This window comes from Triplophysa rosa, linkage group LG15 (genome assembly GCF_024868665.1).
Source record: "Triplophysa rosa linkage group LG15, Trosa_1v2, whole genome shotgun sequence".
NCBI lineage: Eukaryota > Metazoa > Chordata > Actinopteri > Cypriniformes > Nemacheilidae > Triplophysa > Triplophysa rosa.
This window is the reverse complement of record NC_079904.1, coordinates 8,186,253-8,200,040: the sequence shown is the minus strand read 5'-3', so window position 1 is coordinate 8,200,040 and position 13,788 is coordinate 8,186,253. Positions and strand designations below refer to the sequence as shown.

Here is a 13,788-nt window from a genome sequence, read left to right as displayed (position 1 = left end):
AAAATATTTTAGGCTAACGTTCTGGGAACGTTCCCATAACGTTAGTTTCTGGTTCCCAGAAAGTTTTTTTAAGGTTTGTTTTTGGTTATCTTTACGGAAATAAAACGTTAGTTTCATGGTTTCTATAACGTATTCTATAACGTTAGGGTAACGTTCCCCTAACGTTAGTTTTTGGTTCCCAGAACGTTATGGGAACCAGAAACTAACGTTCTATTAACGTAAAGAAAACTTTCCTGGAGAACCAAAAACGAACCTTAGAAAATAACGTTCTGGGAACCAAAAACTAACGTTAGGGGAACGTTCTGGGAACCAAAAACTAACGTTAGGGGAACGTTCTGGGAACCAAAAACTAACGTTAGGGGAACGTTCTGGTAACCAAAAACTAACGTTAGGGGAACGTTCTGGGAACCAAAAATTGTTAGCTGGGATATGTCTATGATAAAAAGCATTTAAAGGTCCGGTGTGTAATTTTTTGGAGGATCTATATTGCAGATATGCAATATAATATACATAACTATGTCTTCAGTGGTGTATAAAGACCTTACATAATGAAGCGTTATGTTTTTATTACCTTAGAATGAGCTATTTCTATCTACCTACACCGTGGGTCCCCTTGCATGGAATTCACCATGATGTTTCTTTCTACAGTAGCCCTAAACGGACAAACTGCTCTACAGAGCATGTTTCATAAATACGTTATCTCCTTCAGCAAAGAAGTAAAAATGCGACAACATCTTTGTCCTGTGAGTACCGCCGTAGTGCCTCGAAGGGGATGGGGTGGAGTGAGCCGTTGGTTGCAATTCGCAACCTCACAGCTAGATGCCGCTAAAATCTCCACATTGTTCCCTTAAGAAACATCTTAATTTGGTCACCATTTAATATCATTGTTGTGTAGGAGAAACCACTGAGATATTAAAGAGATTTCTTTAATATGAAGATCCACAAACACAATCACCGCTTCTCTCCTGCCGTGTAACATACTTTATTTGTTAGGAAAAGCGTGCCGAGAAATATCATCACTTTTCCACGTGTTAGACTGAGACGTGTGTTTGTGTTCAGATGGCTTCTGTGACAGTGTGATAACGAGCTAAATGAGTGTATTAGCATGACAGACGGATGCCCTGCACCCCTGACATTTGGCTTGCTCTTTACTGAGCCTTCCTGCAGGGACACACACACAAATACACAAACAACACAAGATCAAATCCATTCAGGTTAGGGCACCAAGGTTTTCTCTCTATAACACAGGGTCTCATTCACTAATCATTCATTCTTGAAACTGTCCAAAAATGTTAACAAAAATATGATAGATTAATAGGCTGACACTTATATTTATATATATTTATAGAGACCGTTTTAACGGACGTGCGTGCCTGGACTGCAACTACCGGTCTGTGTTTGTTTATATATAACTATATATATAGTTATAATACAATTATTTATGTTTTATTTAATTGATATTTTATTTTATTAAATTAATATTCATTTAAATTATTATTTTAATTGTATTTAATGAACAATTTGTTGAATTTTGTTGTATGTTAATTTCATTAAATAAAAATGTTCCTGTTGTTTTGATGCATTTAAAGAAATCATATGGAACATTGACTACATTTACATGCGCATCAATAATGCAATTATTTCCAATAACCATAGTAAGGACTTAATTGCTGTAACATGAGAACACCTCTTTGCTCCCGTTTTATTAGTCTGATTATTTGCACAAACGATGCTCTCGGGTACAGTAGGTGTGTGTTACTGGCTATCGTTTTAATATATTCACGTGAATCGCGTCAAATGCAAAACACCGTTATGTGGACGTCTTTTATGGTTATTTGGCGCCGTGATGAATATTGAAATATGATGGAAAAGTCTCCGCAACGGTGGTGTACGCTGTCATCGCATTCGCGCTGTTTCTGTATGAAGGTAAGGAGCAGAGACTGCTGACAGCGAGTTGTGTTGACGGTCAAACTTCAGACTGTCATGTTTACCATGAATTTGCACTTAAGGTGCATGACAGAAGCACATGCGCACCTTGATCAGAGCAGCATAAATGCGATTAAGGTGTTTACATGCCTTCATATTGCGATTAAAACCGGCGAACAAATATGTTACTTCGATTATGCTTACTGCGATTATGAGCTTAATCACATTATTTAAATCGAATGATTGCGTTTACATGAGGTAAAGTGTAATCGCAGTATTGCCAAAATCCTATTATAATCGCAATATGAGGGTGCATGAAAACATAGTCATTGAAATCTAGTGGTTGAGCTTGGTATCGCAGTCTAAATTCAAAACATTGACGGGGCAAGTTTAGCTAAATAATGGTTCTTCTTGGTTTCTTTTGTTTGTTATCAGAAATAATTTGCATGCACTCTATTATTTGTGAATGTGTACCGAAACTTAAGGGCAGTCTACGAACACGCGCATGCACCGAAACGTTTGTTTATGTTGTTGCTTTGAAACCGTCTATAGCATATTTAATATTATATTACATCAAAAAACACACACAACAATCACAGACTCAATCACAGATTTATACATAATACAATTAGAATTTTAATAATTTAGGGGCCTAAAAAAAGTATATTTTGAGTGGCTGTAGCACAGATTATACAGAATGGAAATGTTTTGAGTGTGTATTATGCAAATGACTAACCGTGGGCACATGCTCACTCGTTTAGAGTCATGCAGATCCATGATTTGATAAAACATGAGTTGATAAAATGCTTGGGCTTTTGCATGTCACATTTTGCCTAAAAAACATTTCTGCACATGCATGTATATGCAACATAATAATTAAGTAAGGACAGGACACCCAATTGATTCAATTGATGGGCTTTAAAGTAGAAAATGTTGACATGAAAGACTTTGACTCAAAGAAAAAATGTCAATTTGTCTGACTCTAAATACCTCTAAGAACTGGGCTCTAAAAATAATGGCAAGAATCAAAATCAATTGACAAAATGTTTCCACAGGCAAGCCAACCGTAAAACACACACAAATGCCCAGCTGCGCATAACAACCAGAAAACTGCAACAACACGAGGACAGAACCTGCTTAAATTAGCCTGAAATTCATTTCATTCTGTAAATGCTTACAGGGACAAATGTGTCATGCTTAAATCAGTCACATTTTTTTAATGTGTGAAACAGTTCATGTCTTGAGTGCAGCACAAGCATTTTCAGTCAATGTGCAATGAAAGCGTCTCTCGCTGTTCTCCTTCAGAATGTGTTTGAATGTTTTGAGAAGTACTTTAAACGTCTACTTCAGGAGACAGACAGACAAGGACGTTCTTTAACAGCCTGTTCCGCTCTCTTTCCTCTTTGGATTTTGTAACATGCTCAGACAGCTTCTTGTCAGGATGTCAGGACATCTGATGACCGTGGTGTCCTGACAGCAGGTTCAACTCTGTTTCTCCCCAAAAATCAAGCAGAATCTTTTACCAGCAAGATCTCGGAGGGGTGAATGCTTATATAAAACCGAGAGCAGGATGTGAGCTGCATTCACAGATTTACATACAAGGATTGGCTGCCAGTTTCAGTGCTAAAAACGATTAACAAATCAGTTACTAGCAGTAAAATACTAGCAGTAATACTATCACAATAGGGAAAAAATAAGAAGTGAAAGACAGAGAAAATACCGTAAAACGTCTGGAAAAACAATCAAGAATACCAGATTTTCTTTTTTGCTGTATCACCCAGTATTACAGTACAAGAAGTGCTACCACATCGATATTCCACCGAGCACTAGAATTGTACAACCTTCATGTTTTGCTACTTTAATAACTAGCCTGATTTTAATAGCTCATCACAGAGACACTTCATTTGCACTCGGGGGCTTAGCTGCCTCATTGTTTCCTCAGGGACAAGCCACGTCGTGGCAGGAGACACTTTATAAATGTCAGGTACACACACATCACTGACTATACCTATGCCCACTGCCTCCTGTTTCTGAGGCACACACAGAGAGAGACAGATAGACGCGTACACACACACACACACACAGTATTTGGCAAGAACTTGTTCGACCCTGAAATACGCTGCCGGCGACTTGTCACTTTCATCAACAGCAGCAGTCCAGATTATAAGTGAAGGGCTGCCTCATCTCTTATTAGAGTCAACAGCTGTCCAGAGCGCATCAGAAGGTTACAACCTTCCTGCTCTGATCTATAGCTATAGAGTGCCATTAAAGGTCTCACAAAGTCTACAACTCTCACCACACTACTACTGAAGTGTCCTTATGTTAGAACATGTCTCTTTTAAGATACTCCAAATAGAAACCAGGTTCTTACCATTTCAAATAACAAGAATTTATTCCTCTCAAGTGGTAAGTAGGTTTCCATTTTCTGTCTGCCTTTATAGTATGTCACACATATGCTACAGTACATGTAATGCACACAGTTTAAGAACCAAGTGCTTAGTTAGGACTAAGGAGTTTATGGCCCGGTTTCATAGACAAGGCTTAGCCTAAGCCAGGACTCTGCCTTAGTTAATTTAGGCTATTTAAGTCGCTTTTATTAAATTAACTAAATTTAAAAAACATTACTGATGTGCATCTTGAGACAAAACAATGGCACTGACATATTTTAAGAAGTGTCAGGGCAAGTTATTTTCAGTTAAGATGGGTCAAAATTCATTTTAGTCTGGACTAGTCCTAAGCCTTGTCTGTGAAACTGGGGCTAAATAACCAAGAAATAACCAAGTGCTTAGGATCTTGAATATTGTTATTTAAAGGAGTAGTTCACTTCAAAATTGGCCCCCATTGACTTTCCACAGTAGGAATAAAAATTACTATGGAAAGTGAATGGGGGCAAATTTTGAAGTGAACTACTCCGATACATATTAAACTAAATTAAATATTGAGAAATGTCTCGGAGGTTTTGTGTCCATAAAATGGAAGCATGCTTTCCTGTGGCTCAGTGGTAAGAGAATGGCGCTAGCAACACCAAGGTCATGGGTTCGGTCCCAGGGGATTGCACATAGTCAGAAACAAATGTATAGTACAATGCAATGTAAGTCGCTTTGGATAAAAGCGTCTGCCAAATGCATAAATGTCAATGAGGTACAGTGTTGTTTGGTTACCAGCGTTCTTCAAAATATGTTTTTTTTGTGTTCTCCAGGGTTGGTATGACATGAGGGTGAAAAAATTATATTTATTTCTGGATTAACTGTCCCTTTAAGAGCATCTCACTTATTTCCACTTGTGCACTTGTGTGCAAACACTGTGACAACACATGCACGACTGCCTCCCTTTGTCGCCAACACAGAATTGCCTGGTGTGTTCTGAGCTGCACCTGTGTACCAACACAGAGGTATCAGGTGTGACTGCAAACCTACAGACTCAAAAAGACCTGCCAGAGGCACATGCGGTAATGTATCGCTTACACAAATCAGCATCGCACATGCACACGCACACGCACATTCAGAGCAAGTGGAGATAATGTAAGTGTGGCTGACCTCTCCTTGTTAAACTTGAGTGAGTGTAGCACTGCTGGTCTCTTCTGTCGCAGGTTCCACAGGTGAACACTATCATCGGCCAAAGCACTCACCAGCGCCCCCTATAAGAGAAAGAGAGAATTGCAACACTTCTATTGTATGGACACAAAACCAATGCAAGTCAATGGGAACTGCCATTGTTCGGTTACAAACATTCTTCAAAATATTTACTTTTGTGTTTTGCAGAAGAAAGAAAGTCCTACAGGTTTGAAATGAGAGTAAATGAGGACAGAATTTTTATTTTTGGGTGGACTATCCCTATAACTCCCACTCGACAACACCACTTATTCAGTCACTTCCAAATCTGAATGAACTTGAAATGACATTGACTATAGTCACTAAGTCAAGTGAGTCGGTTTCCAGCAAGCACTCAAGTTAAATTACAGGTGCACCTCTGTGCCTGCATCCATCATTAGAGTTTTTACGGTGCATTTGTCGACTAATGGTCCGCAAAGGTGACTATAAATAATAGGTGAACAACAGCTACAATATACTGCTTTCTATAATTTTGTAGCTATTTTTGAAGCAACATGAAATGTTTTAATATAACTTTATCAGATTTGCACGCAACTTGGTTTTAATTAGTAATATGTTAATATAAACATACATAAATATTAATGGTTGCTTCTTGATTTGGAAAGTGTTATACAAGCTTTTTTAACAATGCAACCATATAAACACTAAATGGAATTCTCCTCATAAAGAGACCAGACATTGCCTGTTGATTTAAGAAGTCCTCTGCACGCCACTAAGTTACAAACACACACACATAATATAATATAATCCAACAGAAAAAGAAAACTATTTATTCTGTAACATTTCTGGAGGCTTGGAAGATTCTAGCTACAGTGGTGGGTGGTGAATATACTGTATGTGTGAGAGAGACAGGACAGAGTGGAAAAATACATCGAAAGAGAGACAGTGTGGGTGGGACAGACTGAAGGAAGGAGGAGAGATGCTAGCGCAGAATATCTACTTTCCATCTAGACACTGACATATTCAGACCAAACACACACACATAGCCTGTAAGAGGCTGAATATAAAACAGTCTGTGCTTCTCCCAGGTGTGTATGCATGTACAGGTTTTGCTTGGTCTGCTCATCGACAGACATACAAATACACCTTTCTATCTGTAGTACTGTCTAAAAGCAATTCAGACTCATTAACACTTTCAATTATCAATTTATTTTCATTGTATTTATAAATGTATCAAATATTTATAAAAACATAGACATTTTATTTAAAAATATAAAAAATATGAATTTAATATAGTAGGTATTATTAAAATGAACACTAAGATTTTTTTATTCAGGAAATCATTCTACAAATGATCTATAAATTCATATTACAGGGTTCGTACAGACATTGTATACTGAAATTCCAGGACTTTCAAGGATTTTTCAAGCACATTTTTATGTTCAAGGACAACAATTAGAGATCTCATTTACCACAGAAATTCTACATTAATATTTAAATAAATAAAAAATGAAGAGATAACCAAAATATACTCGTATATAATTATTCGGTCATTTCATTTATATTGCCTTCAATAATTTAAGCACTTTTCAAGTACCTCTTCGTAAATATGGTTGTTTTCAAGGGTTTTCCAGGACTTCAATTTTAAAAAGGCACATTCAAGTACTTCAAGCACCAAATCCTGATTATCAAAAGCTAAGTTCATACTGAGTGATGATTATGTAAAAATAAATTAAAAGCTGAATTAAAACCTACTTTTAATGTAAAGTTAGTAAATAAACGTTCTATATGCATTCAGGAATAGTGCTCAAATAAATCTCACCTTTTCAGAGTGTTGTCATGCAACATGTTAACCTTAACTCAACTAACAGCTCGTGGTCCAATAACGCTGAAGTCTTGGGTTCAACTCCCCAGCATACAAACATACTTTTCCTGTGCAAACATAATTTTCCTGTGAACAGTAAACTAATTGTTTTGACACTAAGGAATACTATCTACAAGACAGCTTAATGTAAGAGATTCCCGTGGTCTCAGCTGCTGGCAACACTCTAGGGGATGAAATGCTAATATCTGCTTCTACTGTAGGGTCCCTCCAAGGCCACTCTGCAGGACAAGAGGGTATATGGCAGCAAAGGCTCCAAGCTGAGGGATCATTTAAGCCTCTTGAGGCTTCATCCTAGATTATTTAACCAGCCTCTTGGAGCTCTGAGGGAATAGGCTCACAGCATGGGGCTGAGCGGGATACGGGATGTGAGCGAAAAACAGAAACGCTCACCTCGTTTACGGGATGAGAGAAGAAAGAGAAACGCTCACCTCATTTATGAGAAACTGTAGATGGATGACGGCTGCTCCGCTCTCATGCTGACAGTAACACTCCACACCGGGCCGGCCGAATCTGAAAGTGTTTTGAGTCAAGGAGAGAACTGCAGAGCAAGTCTGACTGAAAATATTATATTACAGTTTATTAAAATATAAATAATATATTAAATATCAAGGCTCTTGGGAATGCTCGATTCTGATTGGGCAGTCACACAATTCTGAGGTTTGATAACAACTAATATAATATAATATATGTCTTAAATGCCATAATGATACTATTTACTATTGTTATACTAATATAAATATGATTTTTTAAATATTTTAAAACATAAAATGCATGGCAGTCATTCTTCATTATCTGCGGACAACATATGAAGAGTTTGGTTCCAAAATGAGATTGTAATTTTCAGAAATCATGTTTTTTATTGTGCATTCCAATTAAAATCAATCAAGCTGCAGTTGGTTTGTTTTGATTTAAGCCATAATAAATAAAAAATACAGCTCAACTACTACAATAAAACACAATAAAGATATAATAACATAATAAACATGAACATAAAAAACATGATTTAAAAAAACCCTCTTCATATCAGTTAATTCCCCCTGCCAATCCCTCTGGCCCAGCTGCTGGCCTTCAGTCCCAGTCAAAAAAGCTAATAAAGAAAACAGCCTACTGTATGTTTCACTTTACATGTATGTCATCTTACAATGTCAAACTTCATGTTCTCCCTTTACCAAGACTGAATACTCTCAACAATCGCTTGTACTCGTTCCTTATTAACAAAGAATTTAACACACAGTGACAAAACGTTCTCCTCATTTTAAAAAGCTCACTATGAGAGGGGCCAATTACAGTCCTTTGTACAAAAAGCAATCATTAACACAGCAATTATAGAGCCCTACACCAGAAAAAAGCATCTACACCACATACAGCCTACATTTTGACATCAATCCTTAAAGAGACAGTTCACACAAAATGAAAATTCTGTAATCATTTGCTCACCCTCTTGTCATTTCAAACCTGTATGAGTTTCTTTCTTCCGCAGAACACAAAATAAGATATTTTTAAGAATGTCAAATTATATATTATTGTAAGCTTTCATTTTCAGCTTTAAATTTCACAAAAACATAGTTGGGTAAAAACACAATCAAGATCAAAAGTCATTGCATGTAACTTTTAAAAAAACATCTGTTTATTACTTGTGTCTAAATACTTGTCTGTGCAATGTCTTAGCAGGCTTATGGTTGAACAACAGTGTGTCGGCTTGGCACGCAGGGTGTGTGTGTGTGCGTGTGTTCTGTAGAGATATAATTTGATGATAACCTCTACTGGGAACCTGGAAACTGCACACATTCATTCTCCAGAGCAAGGAAAGAGAGACAGAAAGGTGGGGGTGCAAAATCCAAGTGCGTATACATTAAGAGTGGAAGAAAGAAACAATTAAAACAGATGAAACGAAAGTGTTGCCAATAAGATAAGGACAGATAAGGACAGACAGGAGTACACAAGCATACATAATGATGTATGTAATGGAGTCTTACACTGGGAAGGGTTATAAACACAGACACAACCTGCTTGAGGTTTGCAAGGGACACAGTGGGCCTCATTTATCCATCTAACGTAGAAATGAGTGCAGATCCGTGCGCAGAAATCATCTTACGACAGGGTTCACATGTGATTTATCAAACATTCGTATGCCGCCACTCTCATTGTACGAATGATCGTACCTTGATAAATGCGGCGGCTGAAATCAATCGTAATTTAAATATCACGCCCTTATAAATTCAGGGTGTAGACGCCTTGCTCCTAGATTTTGCGACATGGAGAAACGTAATCTGGCCAAAAAGAGGAACTTTTACGATTTAGATATGTAAACTTCAACCTTGAAATGCGAAATCAGAAGTGGAAAAAAAAGTTTGTAAAGAGATCACTGCTGCGGGCAACAGCGAAGCGAACTCCAGCTGAGGTTGGTATTTTTAGTTGTATATTTACTGGATATTTATGTTTTGTAAAAATGACTACAAATAATTAATTATTATTGTTTCACTAAATAAACTCAAAACATTAAACCTTTTCTCTCATAAACGTTATCTACGTGATAGCGTTTTTTAAAAATGTTTTAGTAGAAAATCATTAATCTGTGTTTAACTGAAGAAAGAAAGTCATATGCATCTAGGATGGCAACTTTCATATTTTGGTGAACTATTCATGTAATTTAACTTCAAGTCAAATTAAAGGACCAGTCGGTGAAATTTAGCGGCATCTAGCAGCGAGGTTGCGTATTGCAACCAACGGTTCACTCCACCCATACCTTTTCAAAGCACTACAGTGGCTGACACAGAACTAAGATGTCGTGTAGAAAAAACATGGCGAATTACATGCAAAGGGGCCCACGGTGTATGTCGATAGAAATACTTCATTCTAAGTTAGTGAAAACATAACAGTTCATTATGTAATGTCTTAATACACCTCTGAAGCCATAGTTTTGTATATGAATAGGGATGCACTGAATGTTCGGCAATCGAAAATATTCGGCCGAAAATGGCACAAAAAGCATGTTCGGTGAATAAGTGAAATGGCCGAATAAATTTAACCGAACATGACATGTGATATGATCAAGCAGCAACCAGAGCAGGGAGAGAAAGAGCGAGAGCGAGAGAGATGTGCTTTATTAATGCAGCAAACATGTTGGCAGTGTGTGTAGCATTTTAAAGTGTCAGAGAAAGACACAGCATGGAACTTGCCGCGCCGGAGTAAATTTCGGAATAATTTTGCAATGTAGCCTATAATAATCCAACAGTTTTCGTTTATTCATATTTTTAGCTTATAATGTTGAATGACACTTTTTAATTAATTGTTTAGTTGTAGGGGTACAGAGTACAGTACATTCTTTCAGCAGTCAGTCATAGGCCTAATATATGCTATTCAAGAAGTGAGAGGGCTCATTTTGTTTGTTTTAATTTAACCTACTTTTTTTGCTAAATTTTATTTTAAGTTATATTGTATTATATTGAAAAGCAAGACAAAATATAAAAAGCATTTTGACCATTCAGTTTATGCAATAGTGAAAAAATTGGCTAAATAAATAGAAGAAATACGAAAAGCCATGTTCGGTCAAGTGTTTCATTTTTATTCGGTTTATTCGAATTTTCATTTCGGTGCATCCCTATATATGATATTGCATTTCTGTCCTGTGTTCTGTTCTGACACATTGGACCTTTAACATTCAACCATTATGCACAAAATAACAGTCACAGCATCTATGCATCAAACTACTTGCTAAACAAACACACTGTGCCTTGAGAAATGACACTATTTTGGCTGCGTTCTAAAGTTGCAGCACTGTACTAAAGTGCATCATTTGTCACCAAGAGGAAGCCCGTACAGTCATGCAGCGGCTGATCTCATCTATCCATCACAGACGCTCTGAAGTGACAGGGATGGAAGATACCAGAGGATATTGTGTGTGCCGATAAAGACACGCCTTGAATCTCATTCATCCTCCGACCACCTGTAGCCACCTGCTTTAGACACCAGTGTTCCATCATGTAATGAGGAAATAGGACACAGAGGAATTGGCTGATATGGTGAGATCAGGGGCAAATGGTGTGGGGCGAGAAAGGCAGGAAGTACACCCCGGCAGAAAATACTAGGAAGAAATAATGTTTACAGGAACGATGAAAATGAATCAAATCAAATAATAAATTATTATTGTAACCATATGAAGACTTATATAAAGTGCTTGTTTCATAACTGATTTTTGTTTATATAAAAAGAGTTAGTAGCTTCACTATTCTGCGTGTGCAATCTCAACCCCTGTATCACAGACATCAGGCTGTCGTAAGAAGTGAGCTAAAGAAGGGATGAAAAAAAGAGAGAATCAGCCTAGGGGACCCATGGTGACGTTTATTCTGTTCTGACGTCAAGAATGTTCAGCTATACTTCACCCTAACCTAACATAAACAACACACAAACACAAAAACACATCCACATAATTCCAGCGACGCAAGCAACTTTTCCTACAAGTATAAAATCCTTTTTCAAATGCTCCTGGGAATAATTAATTTGTCTAATATTCTTTCCAAATAAATAAGCCCCAGGGACCCGTTTGATTTATTGGGAACCCAAACAATTAAAGTTGCAAGCGCTGTGGCTGTCGTTGCAACACGCCGCCTTCACCTTGAGCACGCTCGGGTGTACATCGCCTCCGAAACAAGCCCTCCGCAGATACTCTTGACATGCGGCGGGCTCTATTAAAACATGCAACCGGGGATGATTAATTTTAATACACTTATTCATGTTTTGCTGCTTTTACAGAGCTGCCCTTGTCTTAAAAATTTGCATACGTGGACAGGGTTTTTTTTTCGCAGTCTTGGCTTTCGTCCATGTGATATCGGCTCTTACAGTATGTAATGCTGTATTTGTTGAACTAAATATGATGGCTTGAGCATTACAGCCCTGCTTTAACATGATATTTGCTGGCAAAGATACAACACTGTGGCTAAGAACTGACCAAGAGGCCAAGTGATTTGTATAAAACATAACTGTCAATCAAATTGCTTTTGTATCTACTGTATGCATTTACATTTGTATCCATTGCATGCCCGTATGGATACATATTTAGTAGATATTTATTTGTTCACCCTCATGTCGTTCAAAACCTGTATGTGACTCTTTCTACTGTGAAGCACAAAAGAATATATTTTGAAAAATGTGTTAGCGGTTTTGGGTCCATACAATGCAAGACAATTGGGGCCAGTGTTGTTTGGTTACCAACGTTCTTCAAAATATCTTCTTGTGTTCTGCAGAAGAAAGAAAGTCATACAGGTTTGGAATGACAGGCTGAATAAATGACGAAAGAATTTTCATTTTTGGGTGAACTATCCCTTTAAGGATGTTATAAAGAAAGACAGACTGTATCACTGCTTTACTTTTGTTCTTGCTCGTGATCCAAATAGACAGATCTAAAGAGTGTAAACTAATGTATACTGGAGGACAAACAAAACAGAAAGGGCTTTGTGCATCAATAAACCCTCTTTCGCTGTAGTTGGGTGTGATGGACCAGAGACTATTAATGACCCTGTTCTTCAGGCTAAATTTAGACCCACTGTTCATCACTCACAGATGATGATGTAAACCCTACCCTTTAAACCACAAAAACACAAGAAGATAGTCAAGAAGATAGTCGAGGCGAAAGAGAAGAGAGAAAGCATAAAGATCTAATAGATTTTCTTGTAGCCAGAAGCTACAGAAGAAAATGTCTAACTTCAATGTCGAAGCAATAAACTTTGAGAGAAAAAATTCTCAAGGGCTTTACTGAATTTTAAAGTAGTCCTTGTAACCTTCTTGCACTGTAGGTTACTATGCTTCTCAACAAGAGCTACAGTATATTTCTATCAAAATGAGCTACAAACACAATTTGTGCTTCAGAAAGCTTCCAGGTTATCCACCTACAGGATGCATCTCTTCAAAGCTGAAACAGTTGCACACAGAGCGATTCATCTCATTTATATATGAGCCTGTAAAATACCTTCAGACTGTATCATGCATATCGAATGTTCTTTGTGTTTAAGATGAATAGAAGAAGACAGAATCGATGGCAGAGAGAGAGACAGAATCACTGTGTGTTGGGAATGAAACTGGATATTGCAACCCGTTGGGAGCAAAGAAAGAAACTCTACACTCCTAATCAATCAACGTTTAAACGTTCGGCATATGATGTTGTGTCTGATACTGCGAGAGGAGGCTCAGATTTGCTGCAGTCATTATGAGTGTTTAATAAATGTTTGGATTGAAGGTGTCATATTGAAACGCACAGCACTGTGGGGAAAACTAGACGGGTGACTGCTATACACGTGTTTAGTCACGGTTTCCAGGAACATGAAGAAATCAAACATACAGAAGCCTAAAGTCTTTAACAAAGAGGATTATGCAAGAAGAGACACAAATGAGACGCAAAATGGGAGGAGAAGAAAAAGAATAAATCGAAAA

General features: G+C 37.5%; 1 protein-coding gene across 1 annotated transcript in view; it reads right to left on the bottom strand.

The window, feature by feature from the left end:
* stxbp5a (syntaxin binding protein 5a (tomosyn)) overlaps nucleotides 1-13,788 on the bottom strand; it is an 87,347-nt gene that overhangs the window by 49,290 nt on the left and 24,269 nt on the right. Inside the window, exons 3-4 of the mRNA XM_057352536.1 lie at nucleotides 7,791-7,872; nucleotides 5,463-5,563 (exon numbers count right to left, since the gene is read on the bottom strand). Coding sequence (XP_057208519.1) covers nucleotides 5,463-5,563; nucleotides 7,791-7,872 — 183 coding nt within the window. The remainder of the gene's footprint in view (nucleotides 1-5,462; nucleotides 5,564-7,790; nucleotides 7,873-13,788) is intronic.